We start from the raw sequence: 22,344 nt of genomic DNA, 5'->3' as shown, positions 1-22,344 counted from the left end.
CAAAAACACTGCCAACTTCTTAAGTTAAGCTAATATTTTTGATGCACACAGCAGCTTTATACCAGTTTACCGTAAAATGGGGAATTAAAAATAACCACTACGGCATCGCTTTCGTTTTCCTAAACGGGTACATTTTGTTAACTGTGTGATAAAATGAGCCCATACTGAAATATCATGATTTCTTTTTTTTTATTATAACGATTTAGTCGGTTACTGACCAAGAAAGTTATTTGGGAGATGGTAGAAAACATAAAAAGAGAAACGGGTGGAAGGTGAAGCTAAAAATGATCGGGCATTATTCAGGGCACCAAAAATCATCGGGGTCCTCGGTCGGAGGACCTCGCGAGGAGGTAAACAAGCGATGTTGGGTTAATTAACGACCATCCATCGATTTTACCGCAATTAAGTTTGCGTGTGATCGCGATGGCAGAAGATAATGAGCTGGAAAAGTATGTAGCGTGTTAATATTTGTCCTCACTTGGTATTTGCGCACTGGTGAACGCAGGTTTCCTCTAAATCTGTAACAACGCTCCGTCGGTAAAAAAAAAGATGCTCATTTATTGTGTTGTTAGACGAGCTTGTGATTGTATGGAAAGCATGCCTTCGTGGTGGCACACACCATGAGCTCCCTGTCCTGTATAAAAGTAGATCAGCGGGTCTCCTCTGCTGGGATTGTGCCGATTCAGCAGCTCGTGTCAAACCAGGACACTGTTCCCCTTTTGCTCCTGATGATTCACTTTCTCTTCTGCATCACTCCGTTTTCTCTCACTTAATTAGATTATTCTCCCCTTGGCTCCCCCTTGAGGATTTGCGCCATCTTTGTCCTCGGCTTCTCATTTTCCCTCCCCTTCACGTGAACAGTGTTTGACGTTTTTTCCTCTTTATTTATCCATCTAGGCGTGCAGTGGAGGAGCTCCTCAGGGAGACTGACAGAGCCCGCGTGAGAGCAGAGACCATGGGCCCTGCAGGATGGTGAGCACAGTGTCTGACATGCCATCTGTCTGACTCTTACTTATCTGCTTTAGTAAGAAAGCTTGGTAGTTGAGCCTCACATAATGTGTGCATTGCACTTGAACTAATGAAAATGGCTGCAGTAGTGTGCGATACTGCAGATTTTTGGTATCGATCTGATACCAGGTACATAGACGGCGAGTATTGCCGATACCAATACCTAGGGCTGCACGATTTTTTGGCTTAGAATTGAGATCACGATTCTCTCACGATTTTCTTTTCCAGTATAAATATTTATTGTATACAGTATAAATTCCAGTATAATTCCAGTATAATAATTCCAGTATACAGTATAAATTCCAGTATAAATATTTCCAGTATAAATATTTATTGCACTTATTAACTGCACATCAACTTCGTAACAGTTGAGACTGAACATAAAAACAACAAATGTCTCACATTTTGTCCTTGCCGCAAAATGTTGTACTGCTTGAAATTCCGTCTCCACCGTTGCTCGACACTGCGTGTATAGAGCAGGTAGTGCAACAATAGAAAAATAGTTGCGGGACGGCACTGTGTAGCGTTTGTCTACGGCGTTGATCACTTTCCTAAATCCCTCGTTTTGCACAGTGTTGATGGGAGCCATATCTTTGGTCAGGTGATATGTAAGAGCCTCCGTAATTTCTTTGTGCCTGCGGGAGTTCGACGTGTATAGGGAAGCGCTGTATAAGGTTCCCGTTATTGATGTTTGGGTGGTTGACCGGGACAGATTTTCTCCTGTCACTTTCTCGTCATCCCTGACGTGCTCTCCGTTGTTTTTTCCCTGCTAATTTTAGCATCACATGGCACAGCTTCTGCTCAAGAAACTACCTGGTACCAGACCCACCTAGCCTTTTTGACGGCCATGTCTGGCCCATGTACCTGAAACATAAGAACATCATGTTCGCCCTTGTCTTTTGTTGAGCAGGAAGAGTGAGCGCTTGTTTTCATGCAGATTACGTCCCGGATCAAAATGCGGTACAATCGTCATCATCTTTTTTTTCTTTTTTTCTTTTTTTTTTTTTAAATCGTTGTCATTTGGAAATGAGATCGCACATAAGTATGAATCGAGATCGCGATTTTCTAACGATTAATCGTGCAGCCCTACCAATACTGTTAATTTTAACTTGTAAAGGAAAATGAATGAATCGTCATTCATTTGCAACAGATTTAATGAGCATTAAATTGCTGTGATTGTTACTTTTCACTACAATTAGTTAACACATAAAAATGCATCTTTTAGCTTTTTGTGGCATTGGGTTTTTTGGAGACTTGCAGTGTAAATGTGCCTGTCTCTGCAGCACGCTAGGTTAGATTCTCTAGCTTAAATGTGTTATAAGCTATAAATAAAATTGATGTGGAGGTTAACACTAAAAAAGATTCCTGTAATTTTTTTATAGTGCATGCCTGAAATATATTTTTCACTAAAAAATGATTTAAAGCAATTCCCTGGGCTACATACTGAACTTAGAGGATAGAAGCAAAGCATCGTTCCTATTGTGCTAGTATGTGTCTAAACCAGTGTTGGTATCAATACTATCGATACTATCTTTGGATTGATCCACCCACCTCAAATTTTAATCCAGTGTGAACAGGGAGGACAAATAAAAATGACTGAAGGTCAAAGGTGCACCACAATTACTTAACACTACATGTTAAGTAATTGGCATCCATAACATGTAGGAAAATCCTAGGCAGGTCCTGCTGATTCAGATTATGATCTAAGTAATGGGATAATGGGAAAAAGTATCTATGTGACAGTCACACAACTCCTGGTGTTTCAGCAGGAGGAGTGAGTAAAGTGAGAGCAGAGCCATTCCATACTAAAACAACAAAATACACACACACACACACACACACACACACACACACACACACACACACACACACACACACACGTGTGTGTGTGTGTGTGTGTATATATATTTTATTTTATTTTTTTTAATTTAGTGTGGTTAATAAAGCCAAAATGTTACCTTCAGAATGAAAATTTTGAGTGTTGCAGTCCCTCAAAGAGGACATGAGTGGGTCAGATTTTGGCACTTTTTAATTTGGCTTATTTCTTCTACCGTCTTAAGCCCTCATAACTTCTTCTACAAAATATATCTACGTAAAATGAACCTTTAATTTCATTTATACTCCGTTTAAAAAGTGCAACCATATAAACTTTACACCTGCTCAAAATGTCACATCCTACAATAGGAGAGAATGCATGTATTTGTCTCTGTACAGGTGCACAATGACATTTGGAGCATCTCCCTGAGCAGTGCATACAAATAAGATGCATCAAATACAAACTTATTTTAATTTGAAGTGAAAGTTAAAATAGACACACATACCCATTACGCTGTCCTTAATGATCTTAGACAGGATGTTCATAGTAGAGGCAGTGTAATGTGTTTTTCTATAGCCCCTGAGCAAACTTTGAGCATCAATATTATGGGATATATCCGAGCTTCAATAGCAAAACTGCACAAATTTAAAATCTGTGAGAGTGAAAGTAGTATTAAATCATGACTGTGTTAGAAAATGATTTTGATTTCAAAGGAGAAGGTGGCCCCAGTGTAAAAATGTAGGTAAATGATATATCTTGTTTTGACCTGCCTCCAATCTGACATTTAAAATTGACCCAAGTGCTTTTTTTTTTTTTTTTTTTTTTTTTTTTTGGACCAAAAAACAGATAAAGAAAAGAAAACAGGGTATAAAGGCCTGCTTGTGTTATCCTATGGCACAGATATTAAATTAGTGCAGTTTTGCTTTTGAAACTCTAATATATCCTTTTTAAAACTTCAGATCCTGACACTTGCAGTAGGCGTTACATCGGTTTGGTTGCTGCTTTTAACAAAGCTCCAATTTGTTTTTCACCTCCTAAGTTGTGAGTATTCAAAAATTCTGGAGAAATACTGTAGACTATAAAAAGGCGTACTCGGAGGGCCTGTAACTCATTTTGAAGGAGGAAGCATGGATTCATTACATACAATAAAGTTATTGTACTAAAAAAACAATATCTGATACTGATAGGAGGACAGATGGAAGGCACTGATTGATTTTTTCATTGAATGTGTTTAGATTTATGGTCCCATGCTGCTCTCTGCTATTTAGATCAATGGGAAAGGCATCAGTAAAACGGGGTTGGAAGCTGTGGTCGACTGCACACATTTGATAAAAGTGATGGTCGTGCATTAGTGCACCCAGTAAAAGTAAAGAGCAACTCCTTCTCAGATGAATGAGGATGTCAGTGCAGGATGTAATCAGACTGTCACCAAGAACCGCCCTACTGTAAAACAATTACAGTAGAGCTGCACTGCATTCATCCCTCATTACAATGAACAGTGCACATTTGAGAGCAAGTGGTCGTATTCTCGACTGGTGGATAAGCGCCTGAGTGGCAGAGAGCAGTCTCCTAGCATGGTTTGTCCCCTCATTGAAAGTCAATATGAAGATTTTAAACGATGGCCTTTCTCCTGTGATGAAAAAGTTCTATCCCGGTGGTAGTCGTCTCTTCCAGGAGCCATCCTCAGGGAACTAAATGGTTTAAATATGAATGTAAATGTAAATTTTATGTCATGGCTTTCACAGTCACTAGATCTCTTACTAAAATGCTTTATATTGGGGGTTTATTTCCATTAATTTGCCTGTAGTTAAATGTTTGGTATTGTGTAACAAGCATGCGAGACAATTAATTTCTTGTTAGCAAAAATACAGTTTTAAAAACGTTTGCTTTGCTTTTGGCTTTTCTCTGCACTGAGTTCATGCTTTAAGGCCATTAATAAGGTTCTCTAACTAATCTAGGGTCATATATAACCAGTTTGGTAATATGTAAAAACACCATGATGTCCTGGCAAATCCTGGAATGTTTGATCTTGTCTGCATTGTGTAGTTATTGCTACTTTTTATCTCACTGATATTTACATTTAAAGTAGTCAAACTTGAAACTAAAATTGTCATTTTTTTCCATCAAGTTTTTGCTGTAAAACATTTTGATCTCAATTAAACCTGTATGACAATCTGACACTGATGTCATGAATCCAAATCACCCAGTTTAAGCCACTGAGTGTGAGTTTTTAAGTTTTAAAAATATATATATTTGAAATACCACAAAGAGATGTCTAATGTCTATTTCTGAGGATAAAATCTGTGTGGAAAATCACAGAACTGTTTATTGATTTTGAGGGAGGCTTAATGCTGGAGTCAGTCCATAAAATACTGCCAGCTTTTAATCAGTTTCATGAGGATTCAAAGGCGGAAAGAGCAGAAACACTCAGTATCCTCAGCGGTGGCTGCAGCTCTGTCTGCGAGGACTTTTAAAGATGAATCTGTCCTGTGAGTCCTGTGTGGCGGTTATTAGCTCTGACCTCAGTGACGACCATCCATCTGTCTCTCTAATGGTCGCAGGGGTAAGTGTAACATGTCTAACTAACCTCGTGTCCTTCACTTCTCTTTCAGGTTGAAATGTCCTCTGCGAAGCACCAACAAACGCTTCCTCCTCAACACGCTGCGCTCCACCGGCCTGCAGCGCCGCACTGGCGAGCCCGGAGCCGGACACTCCACCGCAAGGGGGCGCCTGAGGAGCGATTCCCCAGACAGAGGCCGCAGCAGGACGCCTCCCAGAGATCACAAGAGTAATGGAGGCCACATTGATCATAAACATCATCACAGGGACGGCCGCAGAGACAGAGATAAGAAGCTGGATAGAGACAAAGACAGACGCCACGGAGGCGACAGAGAACGGAGACGCACTGATAGACCGAGCCGAGACAAAGACGCGCACACACACACAAACTCCACGAGTTAAAATAGCCCAACTGTGTGTGTGTGTGTGTGTGTGTGGACTTAAACCTGAGAGGATCTGCTGACTTTGCTCAGAATGAGCTACACAAAACTTTAAGTTCTTGTTACACCGGATTGTAAAGGTGGACAATTGTCTCTCATGATGGGTTCAGTTGCTGCCCCCCCTCCCCCCAGTAAACTTTTGTCTGAATAACACATCCCACACGTTTATGTTCTTCATTCTCTTCATCATAGTTTGATGCAGTTATGCTTCGCCCATAAGAGCAGGCTTTGTTTCAATCATAATGTCATTACCATTTTTCTGTTATTATTCACTAGCCATGATGTTTACATAGGCCACGCTGCAGTCGCCACTAGGTAAGCACATGTTATCGCCTGTCCAACTTTTTGACATGTATACACCAGCTATCACAAAGGGTTTTGTTTGTCAAAGGAGAGAGGAAAAAAAACTTTGTTTTCCCGACACTCCTACATGCGCCTGTGCTTGTGGTTCAGTGGTCTCCAGAGGATTATGTGTGGCAGTGAAGTATTTTAACCCTTTAACACATACAGTATTTTCACCTTTTGTAAGGTTTGAGGATGGGTGGACGTTTGCCGAAGCCTTCAGTGTCCTCTCCATTTAGCCTCCTTTTTATTTTTTACTGTTTCACAGCCTTATATAAACGTGACAAATGTCAAGCTCTTTGGCCCTGATTACACACGGCTCAATTACAGCCGTGTGTCACTCCTCGCTTAGGCCATTACATAAGGGGGAAAAAAAAATCTGCAGCTTGAAAGTTGGCTAAAGTGCATCTGAGGCGCATCATGCTTCATAAATCACGTTGTCTCCACTGTAGAGGAGAATGGCTCTGGTTAACTGTTTCCTTCCTCTTTGAAACAATAATCAAATATAAACACCATTAAGCCATAGTGCAGGCGGTGTTTTGTGTAGAATTGGTTTACTTGAACTTTATTGCATCGCTGAGTGCCCCATTAAGATACAGTCGAAAGTGGCATAATTGCTTCTGAAGAACTCCGGGCAAATACGGTCTATTGATACACACCAGCGAGGTAAAAGCCCGATCTTCCTGTAATTTTTCCTGAAAAATAAGTAAATCGCGTTCGTCTCCGCGTTGCGTAAAGCCGACACCGGAGAGCTCGAAGGCTGTGGAGACACGCTCCACGCGCACGGCTGTTAATTGAGTTCAGTCCAGTCACTCCAGCCTAATTGATTTAATGGCGCGAGCACACGCCGCCGCTGAAGGCTAATGACCAGCAAACACCGGCGAGAGTGCAGCGAGCGAAGTGGCCGCATGAGCTCTTGTTTGTTGTCGCCAAGATACCTGCGTGCGGAGATCGTGGGTCCATGCGTGCGAAATGGTGTTAAATGATGCATTTACAAAAGTATAATGGGCGCGTTTTAAACGTTAGAGGGGGGAAAAGCAGATAAATGAAAAAAGTGGGCTGTGTGTGGTGTTTGAGCTTTTCGCCAGAGTTTCCAAGACAACTGTTTCTCCATCCACGTCTCTTATCTGGCGGGTCAACCAATGTTTGCGCCCATACGTATCGATTTATCAACCTCAGTGTGCACACGAGAGATATATCCATATAAAATGTCGATGGCTGTGCTGTTTGAGGACAATCCAGCTTGCCTTGCGTGAGATTCGTGCTCCTTCCAGACGCTCTTGATTAATAACTCCCTCTTTTGCCCCACATGTGGAAGGAGCAGTTGCACGGTCACCTGTTTTTGTTGTTGTTGCTGCTGCTGCCGCTGCTGTTGGGGTCAGACACAGGTGGATGCCAGGTAAACCTTGCGGTATTTACAGAGTACCATTGATTTACGCGCTCTTGTTCAGTTGGCTGGAAAAAAAAGCTCACAGAGCTGCAGAATATCCTGGAAACTGGGAGCTATCGGCCTGCCGTTTTTGAGCAAATAGTGAAACCAATGGCTTGGGCGCTACAGGATCACATGGTGGCAGAGTGACACACCTGTGTGGAGCAGTAAGGGCCTCGCAGTTGCGCCTGAGGCAGGTAGGGCTGAAGGTTTACGCCGAGGTAGGGCGCAGGTTACGGTGCGTGTGTGTACGCAAACGGCCCCCCTGCAGACACGGGTCCTCGCCAGCCATGAATCGGGAAGATCACTTTTATCCCTCTCAGGTTTTTAAAGACTCCTGCACGTACCAGAGATCACAGGGTGATGACTACAGCCACAGCAGCCCGCCACCCTGCCTCTACATGAGCAGGCAGGTCCACTCCGTCTACACACCGCCGTCCATGGGAGCCTTGGAGCAGGCCGGCCTTCCTGACATTGCTACCACTTACAGTTTGCCGAGTATGCGGGAGGAACCTGGCGTACCCCAGCTCCTCCACCACCACCAGCACCAGCAGCAACAGCAGACGCTCCAGCCGCCTCCAGGCTACAGTGACCCCGTGGAACAGAGCAGATATCACCTGCCATTCCCCTGGATGAAAACCACTAAATCCCACTCACACACCTGGAAAGGACAGTGGGCAGGTAAACACTCAAACAAATCAGCGTATACAGTGTGATTATGAGCGTACTACAGAATCTGACTGAGGGGGGTTAAAGTTCTTAATTTGAGTTCAAAGAGGGCTTCAAATTAAAATATGAGACAGTCATGTTTGCACAATTTAGCTACATAACAAATAACTTTCAACTAACTCCTTCTGAGGCCTTTAATGACATCATGGCCCCAACAATACGATCCTGGGTGTTTCAGTTTACCTGTCAGTCATTTTTGTAAAAGGCCCGGGAGGTGAGCGGTTGCTTCATATGAGGTATTATCGTCACAAAAATGTGAGTTTTGTTTGTACAAAAACATTTTCACAAATCACGCTATCTTTAGCCACGAGCAGCCTAATAATGGTCTTTTATATTGCCAAGTCGTTTGTAATTCTAATGTGGTCTTGATAACGTGGAACAAAAAAGAAACTCTAACATGTAATGAACTTTTTAAGGAAAGTATTTTTTAGGGAAGAGTTTTCAGTGGACTGAATTTCAACAAACTTGGAGAGGCTTTACGTGCAGCGAGTTTGCGTAAAAGCAGTGTCGTCGTTAGGAAAAAACCCCATTTTGGTTAAAATAAAAAAAGCAAATAAAGTTCTCGTACTTTTCTTACATCAGAATGAAATTCCCAGAAAACATTTCTTCTGATTCTCTCTCCTAAAGAACTCTCAATAGAAGCGTCATGTATGAACGAGCCACTCTCATAAAGTCGAAACTGAATAACTTACACTCTGATATAGCAGGCCCACGTTGTTTTATTATTCTGAGATACTTAATGGACAGTGTAAACTTATTATATATGACATTTTGAAACAGTTACTATGAACTTAAAAAAAACCAAAAGTTTTTAAAATCAGCATGAACGACGGTAACGGGAATGATGCCCAGAATCGAAACTCTAAATTAGTGCCTTACAAATAGGCAATAATTATAATCAGTGGCTTCACATGATTCATATTAATTTCTAACAACTTGACTATGTAAATCTATTTAAAAAATAGTCTGCATGATGGCGTATTTCAGTTTCACTTTGAAAATAAATGTATATTAAATGCAGTATTTATTATTATTATTATTATTATTATTATTATTTGGAACGTATTAAATACAAATTTAGCTGCACATTCAACGTCATAAATGAATGAATAGTCTTTCTTGTATTGATGTTCAAAATGAACAAATTATATGAGGGAATTTAGGGTCCTCGGGTAAAATAAAACGCTGTAGAAGCTCTTCAAACTAACTGATGCGTGACTGATAACGTGCAAATAAAGACAAGAATTACTTTTCTATAATATTTTAAATCTTTGTTTTTTACTTGACTGTTTTAAATGTAAAAAAATATAATTGAAAATGGAAGAGATCATTTTTTAACAGTCGTAATTAATTAATTCATTTATTTTAAAGAAGCGGTCAATGGATTCTTCTAAGGCGTCTAAAAACTTATATTGTTTCGGTCTTTATCTTCAACAATATGAAAATACTTTAAAAAAAAATTAAAACTTATATACAGTTTTCAGTGACTGTAGCAAATACTTCCTGGTTGTGGTTTATGATATGCACAGTAATTAATCTGCTTTAATTTCAGCTCTGGGTGATCACGTGCACTGGGAAATATGTTTTGTCCTTGAAGGAAATGTTAATTTAATCTCTAAAACAAGTAATCTATAATAATCTTCATCCCTAAAATCTAAATTACACCTGTTTGAATAACCCCCCGTAATAATCACCTGTTTTTTGGCCAAGTATTTGGTTAGTACTGGTTAAATAAAGAGTGGCTGGAGATTCTTCTTTACATTCATTTTCAAGATTTATTTTTTACATGAATAAAAAACACTTTTCATAGTTTACAATTAAAAATGTAAATTTACACTTGAAGTGCTTCAGATTTTAATAAAAATTCATTTTTATTACATATTCTTGTTTTTAAAGGGCGCTAATTCTCCGTGTGGTTTTAGGGTCATACGTGATGACTGAGAATGAAGAAAACAAACGCACGAGGACTGCGTACACGCGCGCCCAGCTGCTGGAGCTCGAGAAGGAGTTCCTTTTCAACCGCTACATCTCGAGGCCGAGGCGCGTGGAGCTGGCGCTGACCCTCAGCCTCACCGAGCGCCACATCAAGATCTGGTTCCAGAACAGGCGCATGAAGTGGAAGAAGGAGGAGGACCGGAGGAGGGCGAGGGGGGCCGACCCCGACCAGGACTCCTCCATCACCTCTGGAGACCAGGGGGAGGCCGCTGGAGGGGTTTCCTCCTCAAACGGACCACACCCCACCACACCCCCCGTGTCCCCTCTGCACGGTCTGTCTGCCTCCGGCTCCAGAGAGAGCGCATAGATCCAGCGGATATATTTTTAAGACTTTAAGATTTTTAAGACTCAGACCTGAACTCATATTTAAGGGATCATTTTAACTTTGACTGAAACTCAAATCCAAGTTTTAGGAAACATGTACATATATTTTTTTTCTGAAAAGATTGATGGTATTTAGGGGTGGGGGGATATTTCTGTAAAGTGCTCGTTTACAGGGACCCTTCAGAAATTTCTCTTGGACCACCAGAAGCCCCCTGACTGGAGTCCACAGTCTGTTGATTCAGGACTTATTTACTGACGTTTCTTCATCGCCAAACATCCTCTGAGATAGGTTCAACACCAGATGGCACGCGGAGACAACAAATTCACGAACTCCTTTCCCGACAGCGGACCACAGACATGATTATCAGTGCTGTTGTTTCCCATACATCAGTGTACACTTGTATATACACTAAGCTGTATTATGGAGATTGTTAATTAGAATCAATGATCCACATGTTTTATTGATTGAGATTTTATGGATACATTCAGAATTAAAATATACCACAGCCTTTGAGCCTGGGAGTGATGAGGTTTAGAGGCAAACTGGCGCAAAACTCAACCTCCGGCACTTCATAATTTGTTCGCGCCATCAGTAGGCAGCAGACTTTGGAGGCGCAAGCGGCAGATCTTCTTCACCTCCTCGATGCCGCGCGCTCTCTCCACTGCGCGCTCGTTCTGGCAGCGCTCGGACAGCTGCAGCAAGATGTTCGCTTTGTCGTTCATCCGGGCGCAGATGACAAATGGAAAGCCGAAGCGCTTTTTATACTCCTCGTTGAGACGGGCCATGCGCTCGGCTTCCCCCGAGGTCAGCACGTCCATTCCGGCTCCCGCCTGCTCCTGGCGCGACTCCCGGGTCAAGGTGCCTCTCTGCAGGTCCCTGCCGGCCAGATCGGGGTGACACCTTAGGATCCCCTCTTTACCTGCACATACAACCGATCATTTCTGCCAGTTTAGAGCATTAAACTGATACAAGCCTACTTATTAAACAAACGCGTAAAAATTAACCCGAGCAGAGGGTAGAAATGTTAATAAACTAATTCCGTGGATCACCTGATTCTGGGAGCTCGTCGATGAAGTCACTGATGGCAGCCTCCAGAGCATTTAAACTCACAAACGGACGCCTCGACCACACAGCGGCTGTTATAACAGGACATTTCTCCACCACGTTACCGAAAGTGTTCACAAAATCCTCGTAAGAAAGAGCATTTACAGCTGAAATGTCCATGACTTATGGGAACAGTCTTCAGTGGTGCCACAGGCAGTGTTTGTTGACCTTTACGCAACACTTTGCAACAAGGGTTAACGCACCGCTGGACACACAGAACACCCCCCACCCTCCCCGGATAGTCTGGCAGTGGTTAATATTTTCTTATGGAAACTATCATCTGACACTGGAAAGAACAGTTGGCTGAGTGTAAAATAGGAGGAAAACAGTGATTTAAATTTTAGCTGCAGGGTCCTTATTCAGCATTACAATTCTGAGCTCTGGCGTCCCCTAGCGCTGAACAAAGGTCAGCAAAGAATATAAATCAGACGGCTATCCATTAAAACAGCGCGACGCCGGTATTGAGATCATGATAAGGCTTCAGTGGTGGAAGAAGCAGACAGATCCTACATGAGAATAGCCTGTAGCGATAGAGCTGCAGGAAAATTTTACGTAAGCTAAAAGACCTGCACTGAAAATGATGGCGTTTTCAGACAAATTCCGGGGATCACATTTCCTGAACGAGGCTCTTTAAGTCTGAATGGCTAAAACTAATTGTGTAAACCTACCTACAATCTTTGTTTTCTTAGACCCGATGATGACGATAATGATACAATAAATAGTTTTGTGGATATTTTGTTGACTCTATTTACATATTTTTACATGCTTTACCTAACAGGTATGTGCCACCCTGCCTGGACCTCTTGCCCCTCATTTGCCCCCATTTAAAGATTTCTAGTTCCGCCACTTTAAAAAAGGAAACATTAAAAAAATGTACTTCATTACTGTCATTTAGTAAAATCTACTTTTAAGTAGAACACAGCTTTTCTCCTAGTGGCATCATATACTGCATCACATTGTACGAAAATCTTCATTTAAAATTTGTGATTGCCATTAATTCTGCAGGATCCTGAAATACTCACATACCTGCAATCATGTTTCTCTGCCTCCAAATGTTCATTCTCCTGGTATGCAGGGGGAAATGTTCTTACTGCAACTCCACTACTCCACCTACATGGCAATTTAACCCGCAGGGAATTAGGAAGGCTGATCACTATGATGCTGTATAAACATGGTTGGCAGGACACCTAATTCCTACACAGATTTACTACTGCACAAAATCACATGGGCAAAAACTGCCTCAGTCCAAAAAAAGAAAAAAAAGTTTTATTAGTGAGCACCACACTCTCACTGGAAATAAGATACACAAGACTTATTTTTCTTTCAAGGCAGGCTAGTGGGCTGAGGGTGTAATTCTGGCCAGCAGCCCGAGGACATAACGTTTAGCATTATCAGCCTGTCAGCCAATCAAAAATTAGTTCAGCATCTTCCTGAGAAAGAGTTTTCATCTACCTTAATGGGCCTTGAGTTAATGGGGAGGGAGTTTTCACACAAGATCCTGGGAATGCAACTCTCAGTCTCTTTAATGAGGTTGGCCACCTCCTCATTACAGGGTAGGCTATTCCTCCTAAAGCTGCACAGGTTACTTCTAGCAGTTTTCAGTCCAATTCTTTTTTTAAAGCAACACATAAGCCCTGAAATGAATCTTCCTTCTGGTAAAACTAAAGCATTTTTAAAACAAAACCAGCCAAATAAAAAGAAAAAAAGCTTTCCTCCAACTGTGGGCTTCAGTTCAAAAGTATTCTACAACCCTTTCCCATCCAGTCTCTCTGCATGCATATTTCCTCCTTTCTATCCCCTTTAAAGAGAAGGGCCCCAGGAAAAGAGCAGACTCATTTAGGTGTGCACAGACGTTTATTTATTTATTTGTTTGTTTTAGATACAATGTTATAGCAGAGAAAGTATTATACAGTCAGGCGTACATTTCATTTGTGAGTAAAGGAGAGACTGGTTTCATGATAAGCAGACTTTCCGTGGGTGGAAATATTTTGAGCATGAGGATAAAAATCTGTGGTCACATAGCTTCTCTCTCTCTTTTTTTCATTCACTTTAAACTTTCAATGCTCATTGCCAGGAGCAAGAAGAAAACAACATCACTGTTATGGCAACGAAGAAGTTGGGGGCTTCCCTGCACTGACAATTTGCTCAGAGCAGGTCTGGCTTGTACAGGATAACAACGTGGCCACCATGAAACCAAAAAAAGCATAATACAGCAGCCATGGGTGTAAGAGCCATTTATTGTTTTTGTTTTGTGTTGTTGCACATTTGGACACTGGGGGCAGTGACATTTGCGGTTACTGCATTTATACAGGAAGAGTTGATCTTACAATGAGTAATGGTTGAACAGCTTAATGCTACAGATCAAATGAGGAGACAGGGGAAGCATTGCCTTGGAGGCCTCAAAACATTTACACTGAGTTTTTCAAGTAGCACTCAGAACCTGTCTCGACCCCCTCTTTGACTTAATAACTGCAACCAAACTCCACCAGCATGTGTAGAAATCTCTTCACAAAGCTGTCAGAGTAGCTGTAAATGTCTTGATGCATGCTCAATCATCCAGGTAAGTAAATCTCCAAAACTTGATTCTGTTTATCTGAACGTAGCTTTTTGTGGGAGAAACGTTTCGTCCATGGAAGAAGTGGAAAAAGAGGGCTTTGCTATCCTACCCTGGAACACCACCAATCCATTGGTTCAGATATGTGGATGAAACCTGGGTGAAAATCAAATCTCAGGGGTCACATTAACTCGGTGGACCGACACATCAAATTCACAAGGGAGGATATAATAAGTGGCAGGTTAGCCTTCTTAGACTGTGAGATTTCCATGACTAATGGGGGACATCTAAAAGCTGATGTGTACCGTAAACCTACGCATACGGATCAGTATTTAAGGTTGACTCTCATCATCCATGGAGCACAAACTGGGCGTCATCAGGACGCTACAAAACAGAGCGAACATGATCCCTACACACACAGCGGCCAGGGAGGCAGAAGAACAGCACATCAAGAAGGCCCTGAGTAAATGTGGTTATCCCAGCTGGACTTTTGTCAAAGCTGGAAAGGCACCTAAAGAAAGCTCCAGCTGATCCAGGAGAGAAGGACAACCGCTGCCCAAGCGAAAACCTGTAGAGATCCCGTATGTGTCAGGAGTATCGGAGCAGTTGAGACGCATTTTTTCTAAACACCGGGTCTCTGTGGCTTTTAAACCCCAAAACACGCTGCGCCAAAAATTGGTCCACCCCAAGGATCGGGTCCCCCGACACAAACAGAGTAACATAGTGTACGCTGTTAAGTACCAGGAGGATTGCCAGGATTTATACATCGGGGAAACCAAACAACCTGTGGCAAAGCGGATGGCACAACACAGAAGAGCTACTTCGTCAGGCCAGGACTCTGCAGTCTATTTACACCTACAGGCTGTTAGATTATAATATTATTTTATGCCATGTTATACCCCTAACTAAAGATTGTGAATTATTATGTAGTTTTAGTTTGCATTATTCTCCTGAATTAGAAGAAGCTGATAACTATTGCATTAGTTAAACTGATTTGCATTACATTAGACTGCTGATTTATTGTGGATGAATGATATTGTTTTATGATGCATTATACTGCTGAGTTATAAGAAAATACTGTTTGCAGAAAGTCATCGCCTTATTTGTCTGATTAGAAGAGAACAGAATATACTGGAGTTTTCTGCCCAATCTCAGCAGGAGCAGATAAACAGGGAGCCAAGGTCGTAGCTTAGGCGCTGTGTGAGAGAAAGCATGTGAATGTTTAGGCTTTTTATGATAAGGTGGAGGCACCAGAGGCTATAAGAGTTTGAGCAATGCTCCACCATTTTGAGATCTGAGGCTGTCTGCATACAGTGTCCATCTCCCACGCGTGTGACTATTAAAATCATCGTTTGACTTAACCTGGCCGGACCAGTGTTGTTATTGTGGTTTTTCTCTTGTCTCCATCCCCAATATTTTGAACCATAACAAGGCCAGTGGACACTCTTAAGGATGAGGATGTACACATCCTGGACAGGGAGGAACGCTGGTTTGAGCGCGGAGTCAAGGAAGCCATTTACGTGAAAAGGGAAAGACCATCTCTGAATTGAGGAGGGGGCCTAAGGGTACATCTTTCGCCATCTTACAATGCTGGGATTGCAGCCATTCCCCAACTCTCTGTGAATGGTACTCATGGCCATTGATCAGTGGGCTTTGATCAGTGGTTGTTGATCAATGGTCATGAGAATTTGCATAATTAAGACTAAGGAACTGACCTCCCAGCCCATTGTTCCTTCAGTGGGCTGGTTTCAATCATTATGCAAATGTGCTGTTTATAAGATTTGGGGAAACCTGCAGTCAGCTGAGACTGAAGAAGTCACTTGGATGAGTGACGAAACGTTTCTCCCACAAAACGCTACGTCCAGATGAACAGAATCAACTTTTGAAGAGTAGCTGTAAATACACAGAAATGAGTGCAGTTCTGATACACGAGAGGAATTTTGTGGGTTGACAGGGTGTGCCTGTAACTTTTCCTGACTGGAGCTTATTGAGCACAAGAATGACATACAAGATGCGGTTTCTACAGCCCAAGTATACTTATATGATGGTGCATGAGTACTACACAAGGCTGCATGGTGGTGCAGTGATTAGCACTATCAAGTCATCACAAGACAGTTCAGGGTATAAATCTCTTGATATGTTACGACATGTCTTTTTGGAATTTAAATGCTCTCCTTGTAAATTTCTGAGTTTCTTGGCATCTTTCACATTTAGACCTTCTTTATTTTGTACAGTTTGCTTAAGCTGTAGTATATAGTTAAACTGTGGTAGATAATGAAAAGTGTTAGGTTAAATATGATTTATCCAGTTCCAGCAATAAGTATAAAATGCTCACTATATTTGATTTAAAGATAAAGACACTCGATTTTACTCTAAATGATTGTGAGAAGACTATCAAGTAACATGCTGTATGGATAAAATGATATATGGGTGGTAACTGTATCTGATGGTTACAGAAGATCCTTCTCAGATATTGAAATGTCTGACTACACAGACATCGTTCAGAAATGTCCACAGAGGTCAGTGGATCATGGCAGTCGCTGAAATTCTGGTGGTTATATCTTTATAACCAAGCTGAAAAAAAGAAAGAGAGTGAGACTGAGTGATAATGGTTATTCATCCAGTTGTGGAGGTGAACAGGCCGACCCTCTGCCCTCAGTCTACAAGCTGGTCAAACAGTGATGATGAGCTATGCTCTTTATTTTGTTCATAAAAAGATGTTTATAAAAAGACCAAATATATACTTTATTTTTGATGAGGTACATGAGCTCTTTATTGACTACAGCCAAGCCAGAAGCAGAAGCAAACTGCCTACTTTCAGCACCATCATGTTGTTATAAGTAGGTACACCATCTATAATATAGAAATACAAGGACAATAATAAGAATTGATTAATTAATAATTGACATTTTATTAAAAAGTAATGCAAATAAAAAGTTCTTTGTACCTTTAGAGAATACTGGGTAATGGGTTTTGCAGAACCAGAACCAAACATACTGTCAGCAGGAAGGAGTTCTCCTCAGGTGGATTACCTAAAAAACAAAACAAAACAATGTGAGCATGACAACGTTTAGATTTTTTTTCTCCATCAAATATTTTCAGTAAATATATTCATGAGACTTGTTATTACCAATAGAGGGCTGAGGTGTAGGTGGGATGATCATGTAATAGGTTTTGCACCAGGAGCCAACTGGGTTTGTCAGACAAAACCTGAATTGGTCTCCTTTTAACACGTCTTTGCTCACTAAGCTCTTGATCGGCTTATAGCAGGAAACATCAGAATCTATTTGAAATGCATTTGGGACCTGATCCCAGGATGAGTCAATTTCACTGCAGCTGTGAAACAAAGTAAAAGGAGTTTAAATAATCAGAGCTAAAATGCTCTGAGCTGAACGGCTGTGCAGGTGATCATACCTGTCATTGGACTTAGAGCAAAACATCCAGGTATAGTTTGCTGGCACAGGACTGACAGTCTCAAGGTTGAGGGTACCATCATCCTTATTAAACAAGAAGTTGAACTTTGGTTCATCTGGAACAAAAATCAGATGATCTCAAACATTCTCACATTTTAAATATAAATTATAATTAAATTTAAGTAATAATACAACTGTAACAAAGGTTACATTAACCCACCTACAACACACACTGATATGATCTTTGTTTCCTTTTGTCCTCCAGCCTCCAGGTGTAACTTATAATCTCCTGATATGAGTGGATCACAAAGCTTCACAGTCCTGAGAAACAGTTCATTACAGTCCTCATATCACATGATTACACTGATCATGAAAAACGTGAATGAATGGATAATTTTACACTTCTACATGATGACAGTTTGCGTCATTGAAGTACCTGTGCTGTGTTACCCATGTCTCCCTGACACATTTAGTCCTGTTTTTGTCAGGAGTCTCCCAGGAACAGTACTGGAGAACAGGATGGTAGGAAACAGTGGCCTGCAAGCAGGTGCTGGATGCCTCCTGAGCTGATATGATCTTGGTCTCATCCAGCTGTGCAGAGAGGAAACCTTCATCTGAGGAAACACAAGAATAAACCAGATTTATTCAGTGGGAACAGTTTCAAATAATAATGACATGAAATGAAGTCTACTGACCTGAGACATGAACATGAACAGACTTTGAGTTTTTATTTGCACTCGTGCAGGTGTATGTGCCGCTGTGCTCCTCTCTCACTGATCTGATGGACAGGTAGGCCATCTGAACACCGAAATATGAGTCATTTTTAATGCACATCTGGAAGAAAAACCCCATAATAATGATCATTTGCAGGATGATTATCAGTGAAGTACTTTGTGTCTCAGACTGAGGAATATTAAAGAGGTCGGTCAGTTTTCAGACAAACATAACAAGAAAGTTTAAGGAAACTCTCCCTGATTACAGGACATTACTGTACCTCCTCCTCCTCCTCTGGTTTACGTGACAGTGTCCTGGCATTGAGCTGTTTTCCTCCTTTCTCCCACACAGGTGATCTCAGACTGTATCCCTTTACTCTGCAGCGAAGCAGCAGAGACTGACCTTTGCTCAGGGTGACAGTAGAAACCTCATCTTTGTTCATTACACTGCTCTGTAAGTCTGAAACACACATCAGGGCCTCAAGTAAGAAATATTTGCTTTTCGGAGATTAGTTAGTGAATCTCTGGGTAAACATTGTTTTTTCACTTTCACTATATGTATTTGAAGAAAGAACTTATGGATAAATTCATTATGGATGTATTAAATTTGTTATCAATTAATTTAAATCCAGTTACCGTAGTCATACAGTTGGGAGCACTCTTGTCCTTCAGCATTGGTTGCACAGCACATCATTCCTCTATTATAATATTCAGTGCTTGATATTGTGCGCTCTGTCTTTCTGTCGCTTCCCTTTAAACTCTGTTGTCCATCCTTGTTACTGGTCAAACAGAGAGAAAAAAAAACATTTTGATATTTTTCAGAAAGCTGTGTCTATGAAAAACATTATTACCAAAGCTTGTCTGATACCTATCTAAAATCAAAATAAAGCATCTCTCTAAATGATTCAGTCTAAAATCAGACATTAAGAAGTGTTGCTATTCTGAAGTTTGCATACAAATGTAAAGGACAACATCTTACCCAGACCATTTGATTGTGGGTTTGGGGAAACCCTCAGAGATGAACTTAAAAAGGGGAGAAGTATCTGACACATCAACACCATCGAGCATCAGCTGTGGTTTTGTTGGACGTTCTAAACAACATCAAAGAAAACAGTTAAATTAATTGTATTATCACTCATTGATCATCAAACAGAGATTGTGTGAGTATTGTAGAAGAAATAAGGTGAGAAGCTGTTACTCACTCATTACATGAAGAATCACAGTCGTGGAGAACATGGTGACATTGTTGGATTTACAGGTCAGAGTGTACTCCCCTGAATCTGTCTCAGAAAGCTGTGATGTGACCATGGACTGACTCCCATTTCTGCTGAGGTTAAAGGAAACATCTCAGTTTAAATACATAGAAATATAAAGCACCCAAACAGAAACACAGACGGTCACTTACGCTGTCATTACTCGGTCTTCTCCTCTGATCCAGTGGCAGACAAGAGATCCAGAGAGGCCCTCCAGGGAGATGATGAGTTTCATACCCACTGCTAACACTTTGGTGATGGGACCAGATGGATTCAGATAATCAGCTGGTGTCAAACATGCTGCCTGAAAAACAAGAGCCAACATTTAATCCTCCTTCATTTAGCAGCAGTAAAATCATCACCACTGGCAAGATCTGAATTAGATTTTCCCGAAAACACATAAAAAAAGTTGATCTCCTGATTAAATGTTTCCTTTAAAAAACAAAACAAACGAAGCTTATATTTTGTACCTGAACAAAACTTGTACTAAAACCTCTTCAAAATGTATTAGAATGACACAAAGTGATTACAGGAAATTACAGAAAGAGCAGCTAGCACTATTTCCCTCTCTGTTGCTGTGTGCTTTTTGCTGCCCTGTACACCATAACACACACACTGCCATTTGCGAAGGTAAGCTGGAGCTACACAAACATTAAAGAGTCGATGCACAGCATGAAAATGGGTGTTCACTTCTGTCTTTTCTGGACTATAGGTGTCTTGTTTACCCAGATATGTATATGTGCAATTAATGCATATTTCAGACTGGTCAAGAGGGGTTTATTAAAGAATAATAGTTCATTTTATGTCATCTCAGAACTATTCCCTGCTTTAAGACTTCATTGTCAGTATCACTTTCAGTTATTTGATCAGAGTTTAGTTAAAACAGCTCTTACCTCATGACTGGATACACAGACTGGAGTCTTCACATCATCAGAGCAGAGCGCTCCAACAGCACACAGCAGCAAAACAGCTGGAGAGACAGAAAACTGAATCTTTAGTTGGTAATTGTTTGCAGTTCTTTCTTGTAGTTAATAATCTTGTAATAGTTGAAACTATTATTGAAACATCTAAATAAATATATAAACATCAGTGGGAAAAACCACATAAAGGAAAAAAATGCATCATTATGACAAAATTGCTCTTCTCAGTCATAAGTACGCACAATAGTCATTATGGTGTATTTTAATGTTAAACTAAAAATTCAAAACAAACAATGACATTGTATGAAGAATGAAGAACACAAATCAGTTCGTCACAATAGGCCTATCTCAGGTTCTTAGACTGCATTTCTGAAGGACAGCTGAGTGTTATTGACAAAATGCTTCATAACTCAACATTTAGCTCCGACCAACTATGAAAATCTTGATTGCAAGTCTGTGATTACCATCAATTCTGAGGAACATTTAAATACTCTGACTTACCTGCAGTCATGTTTCTCTGCCTCCAAATTTTCATTCTCGCATACCGAAGGGAAAATTTGTTGCTGCCACAGCGCCACCTACAGGGGAATTTAACCCCGAGGAGATTAAATAGGTTAATCACCATGATGGTGTCCAGACATGCCAGGCAGGAGACTTAATTCCCAAATGTTTGAATATAAAAACATCATGTTAACCATATAGTAAACACAATATTTTTTTATTAAAACAAATATATGTGAAGTATTACTCAAAAAAGTCTGAGCATTCAAAGGTCATTTACACTCCCACCAAATCACAAGTGTTCTAACAAAAAAGAGATATATAACACTAATGATTTTAAACACAAAATGACCTTTAACCACAAGGCTTTTTACACACTGGAAATAGAATTATTTATGCAGATAAAGTCCACACATAAAGTCTTCATACAGTAAAAACTATAGTCATTGCGTTAAACAGCCTCTAAGAGCAAGATCAGTCTTCAGCTTGCCAGAATGTTGTCCCTCCTTTCTCATTTTCTGTTCCACAAGACGAATCTTAACTTTCCTCACAAGTCCATCTTAATCAGCCACCGTTTCTACAACTATGGCTAATCTCCACTCAGTCCGTGAAAGATCATCTCCCCTTTTGATGACTCTGTGACCAGCTTTCAGATCACTTCTAGAAACACGCCAGCATTGTCTAGTTGCAATAATAGAGAGATATTCTCCTCCAGCAGGGCCAGAATTGCTCTGCTACTGAATGTGACACCACCTCTTAGAACTATGCATGTGAGCCTTCAGTTTTCAGGCCCCTCTTCTGTGGAACCAGCTTCCAGTTTGGATTTGGGAGACAGACACTATCTCTACTTTTAAGATTAGGCTTAAAACTTTCCTTTTTGGTAAAGCATGTCGTTAGGGCTGGACCAGGTGACCCTGAATCCTCCCTTAGTTATGCTGCAATAGACGTAGGCTGCTCGGGGATTCCCATGATGCATTGAGTTTTTCCTTTCCAGTCACCTTTCTCACTCATTATGTGCTAATAGACCTCTCTGCATTGACTCATATCTGTTATCAATCTCTGTCTCTCTTCCATAGGATGTCTTTATCCTGTTTTCCTTCCCTCACCCCAACCGGTCGCAGCAGATGGCCCCGCCCCTCCCTGAGCCTGGTTCTGCCGGAGGTTTCTTCCTCTTAAAAGGGAGTTTTTCCTTCCCACTGTCGCCAAAGTGCTTGCTCATAGGGGGTCATATGATTGTTGGGTT

At 41.0% G+C, this 22,344-nt stretch overlaps 4 protein-coding genes across 6 annotated transcripts; 2 read left to right on the top strand and 2 right to left on the bottom strand.

Annotated features, from left to right (window-relative positions):
• Positions 1 to 317: 317 nt before the first annotated feature.
• LOC146662215 (uncharacterized) lies at positions 318 to 5,966 on the top strand. Of its 2 annotated transcripts, none has more exons than XM_085418710.1 (3): positions 318 to 350; positions 898 to 972; positions 5,437 to 5,966. In XM_085418710.1, exons 2-3 carry the CDS (start codon positions 956 to 958, stop codon positions 5,783 to 5,785), a joined length of 366 nt encoding a protein of 121 aa, XP_085274836.1. In that variant the 5' UTR covers positions 318 to 350; positions 898 to 955; the 3' UTR covers positions 5,786 to 5,966. The 2 variants fall into 2 exon arrangements, with proteins under 2 accessions (XP_085274836.1, XP_085274835.1); XM_085418709.1 differs by having other exon boundaries at positions 320 to 449.
• An 831-nt stretch (positions 5,967 to 6,797) lies between these two features.
• pdx1 (pancreatic and duodenal homeobox 1) lies at positions 6,798 to 10,768 on the top strand. The gene is made up of 2 exons (XM_085418707.1): positions 6,798 to 8,275; positions 10,246 to 10,768. Exons 1-2 carry the CDS (start codon positions 7,885 to 7,887, stop codon positions 10,623 to 10,625), a joined length of 771 nt encoding a protein of 256 aa, XP_085274833.1. The 5' UTR covers positions 6,798 to 7,884; the 3' UTR covers positions 10,626 to 10,768.
• On the bottom strand, positions 10,212 to 12,435 carry urad (ureidoimidazoline (2-oxo-4-hydroxy-4-carboxy-5-) decarboxylase). Its single transcript, XM_085418708.1, has 2 exons — positions 11,693 to 12,435; positions 10,212 to 11,562 (listed from the first exon to the last, which is right to left on the bottom strand). The coding sequence occupies exons 1-2, from the start codon at positions 11,865 to 11,867 to the stop codon at positions 11,213 to 11,215; spliced, it is 525 nt and encodes a 174-aa protein (XP_085274834.1). The 5' UTR covers positions 11,868 to 12,435; the 3' UTR covers positions 10,212 to 11,212.
• A 1,163-nt stretch (positions 12,436 to 13,598) lies between these two features.
• On the bottom strand, positions 13,599 to 21,204 carry LOC146662212 (receptor-type tyrosine-protein kinase FLT3-like). Of its 2 annotated transcripts, none has more exons than XM_085418704.1 (14): positions 21,102 to 21,204; positions 20,574 to 20,650; positions 19,833 to 19,984; positions 19,630 to 19,751; positions 19,407 to 19,518; positions 19,064 to 19,206; positions 18,709 to 18,887; positions 18,410 to 18,548; positions 18,151 to 18,328; positions 17,935 to 18,035; positions 17,716 to 17,830; positions 17,432 to 17,637; positions 17,249 to 17,333; positions 13,599 to 17,154 (listed from the first exon to the last, which is right to left on the bottom strand). In XM_085418704.1, exons 1-13 carry the CDS (start codon positions 21,133 to 21,135, stop codon positions 17,251 to 17,253), a joined length of 1,641 nt encoding a protein of 546 aa, XP_085274830.1. In that variant the 5' UTR covers positions 21,136 to 21,204; the 3' UTR covers positions 13,599 to 17,154; positions 17,249 to 17,250. The 2 variants fall into 2 exon arrangements, with proteins under 2 accessions (XP_085274830.1, XP_085274831.1); XM_085418705.1 differs by having other exon boundaries at positions 18,410 to 18,512.
• Between the last annotated feature and the right edge of the window lie 1,140 nt (positions 21,205 to 22,344).

The sequence above is a fragment of the Rhamphochromis longiceps genome, linkage group LG9, assembly GCF_057381845.1.
Source record: "Rhamphochromis longiceps isolate RC_006_pf linkage group LG9, R_longiceps_female_GT1.1, whole genome shotgun sequence".
Taxonomy (NCBI): domain Eukaryota; kingdom Metazoa; phylum Chordata; class Actinopteri; order Cichliformes; family Cichlidae; genus Rhamphochromis; species Rhamphochromis longiceps.
Note: the sequence above shows the minus strand (reverse complement) of the source record. Positions and strands in the feature narration are given on the sequence as shown.

Coding starts and splice junctions, on each gene's coding strand:
- LOC146662215 (XM_085418709.1), top strand. CDS start 424: ATGGCAGAAGATAATGAGCTGGAAAA. Junction 450..897: donor GAAGATAATGAGCTGGAAAA/GTATGTAGCGTG, acceptor TTATCCATCTAG/GCGTGCAGTGGAGGAGCTCC. Junction 973..5,436: donor ACCATGGGCCCTGCAGGATG/GTGAGCACAGTG, acceptor CTTCTCTTTCAG/GTTGAAATGTCCTCTGCGAA.
- pdx1 (XM_085418707.1), top strand. CDS start 7,885: ATGAATCGGGAAGATCACTTTTATCCCTCTCAGGTTTTTAAAGACTCC. Junction 8,276..10,245: donor CTGGAAAGGACAGTGGGCAG/GTAAACACTCAA, acceptor GTGTGGTTTTAG/GGTCATACGTGATGACTGAG.
- urad (XM_085418708.1), bottom strand. CDS start 11,867: ATGGACATTTCAGCTGTAAATGCTCTTTCTTACGAGGATTTTGTGAAC. Junction 11,563..11,692: donor CGACGAGCTCCCAGAATCAG/GTGATCCACGGA, acceptor TTGTATGTGCAG/GTAAAGAGGGGATCCTAAGG.
- LOC146662212 (XM_085418704.1), bottom strand. CDS start 21,135: ATGAAAATTTGGAGGCAGAGAAACATGACTGCAG. Junction 19,752..19,832: donor GAAGACCGAGTAATGACAGC/GTAAGTGACCGT, acceptor TAACCTCAGCAG/AAATGGGAGTCAGTCCATGG. Junction 19,519..19,629: donor TGTGATTCTTCATGTAATGA/GTGAGTAACAGC, acceptor GATGTTGTTTAG/AACGTCCAACAAAACCACAG.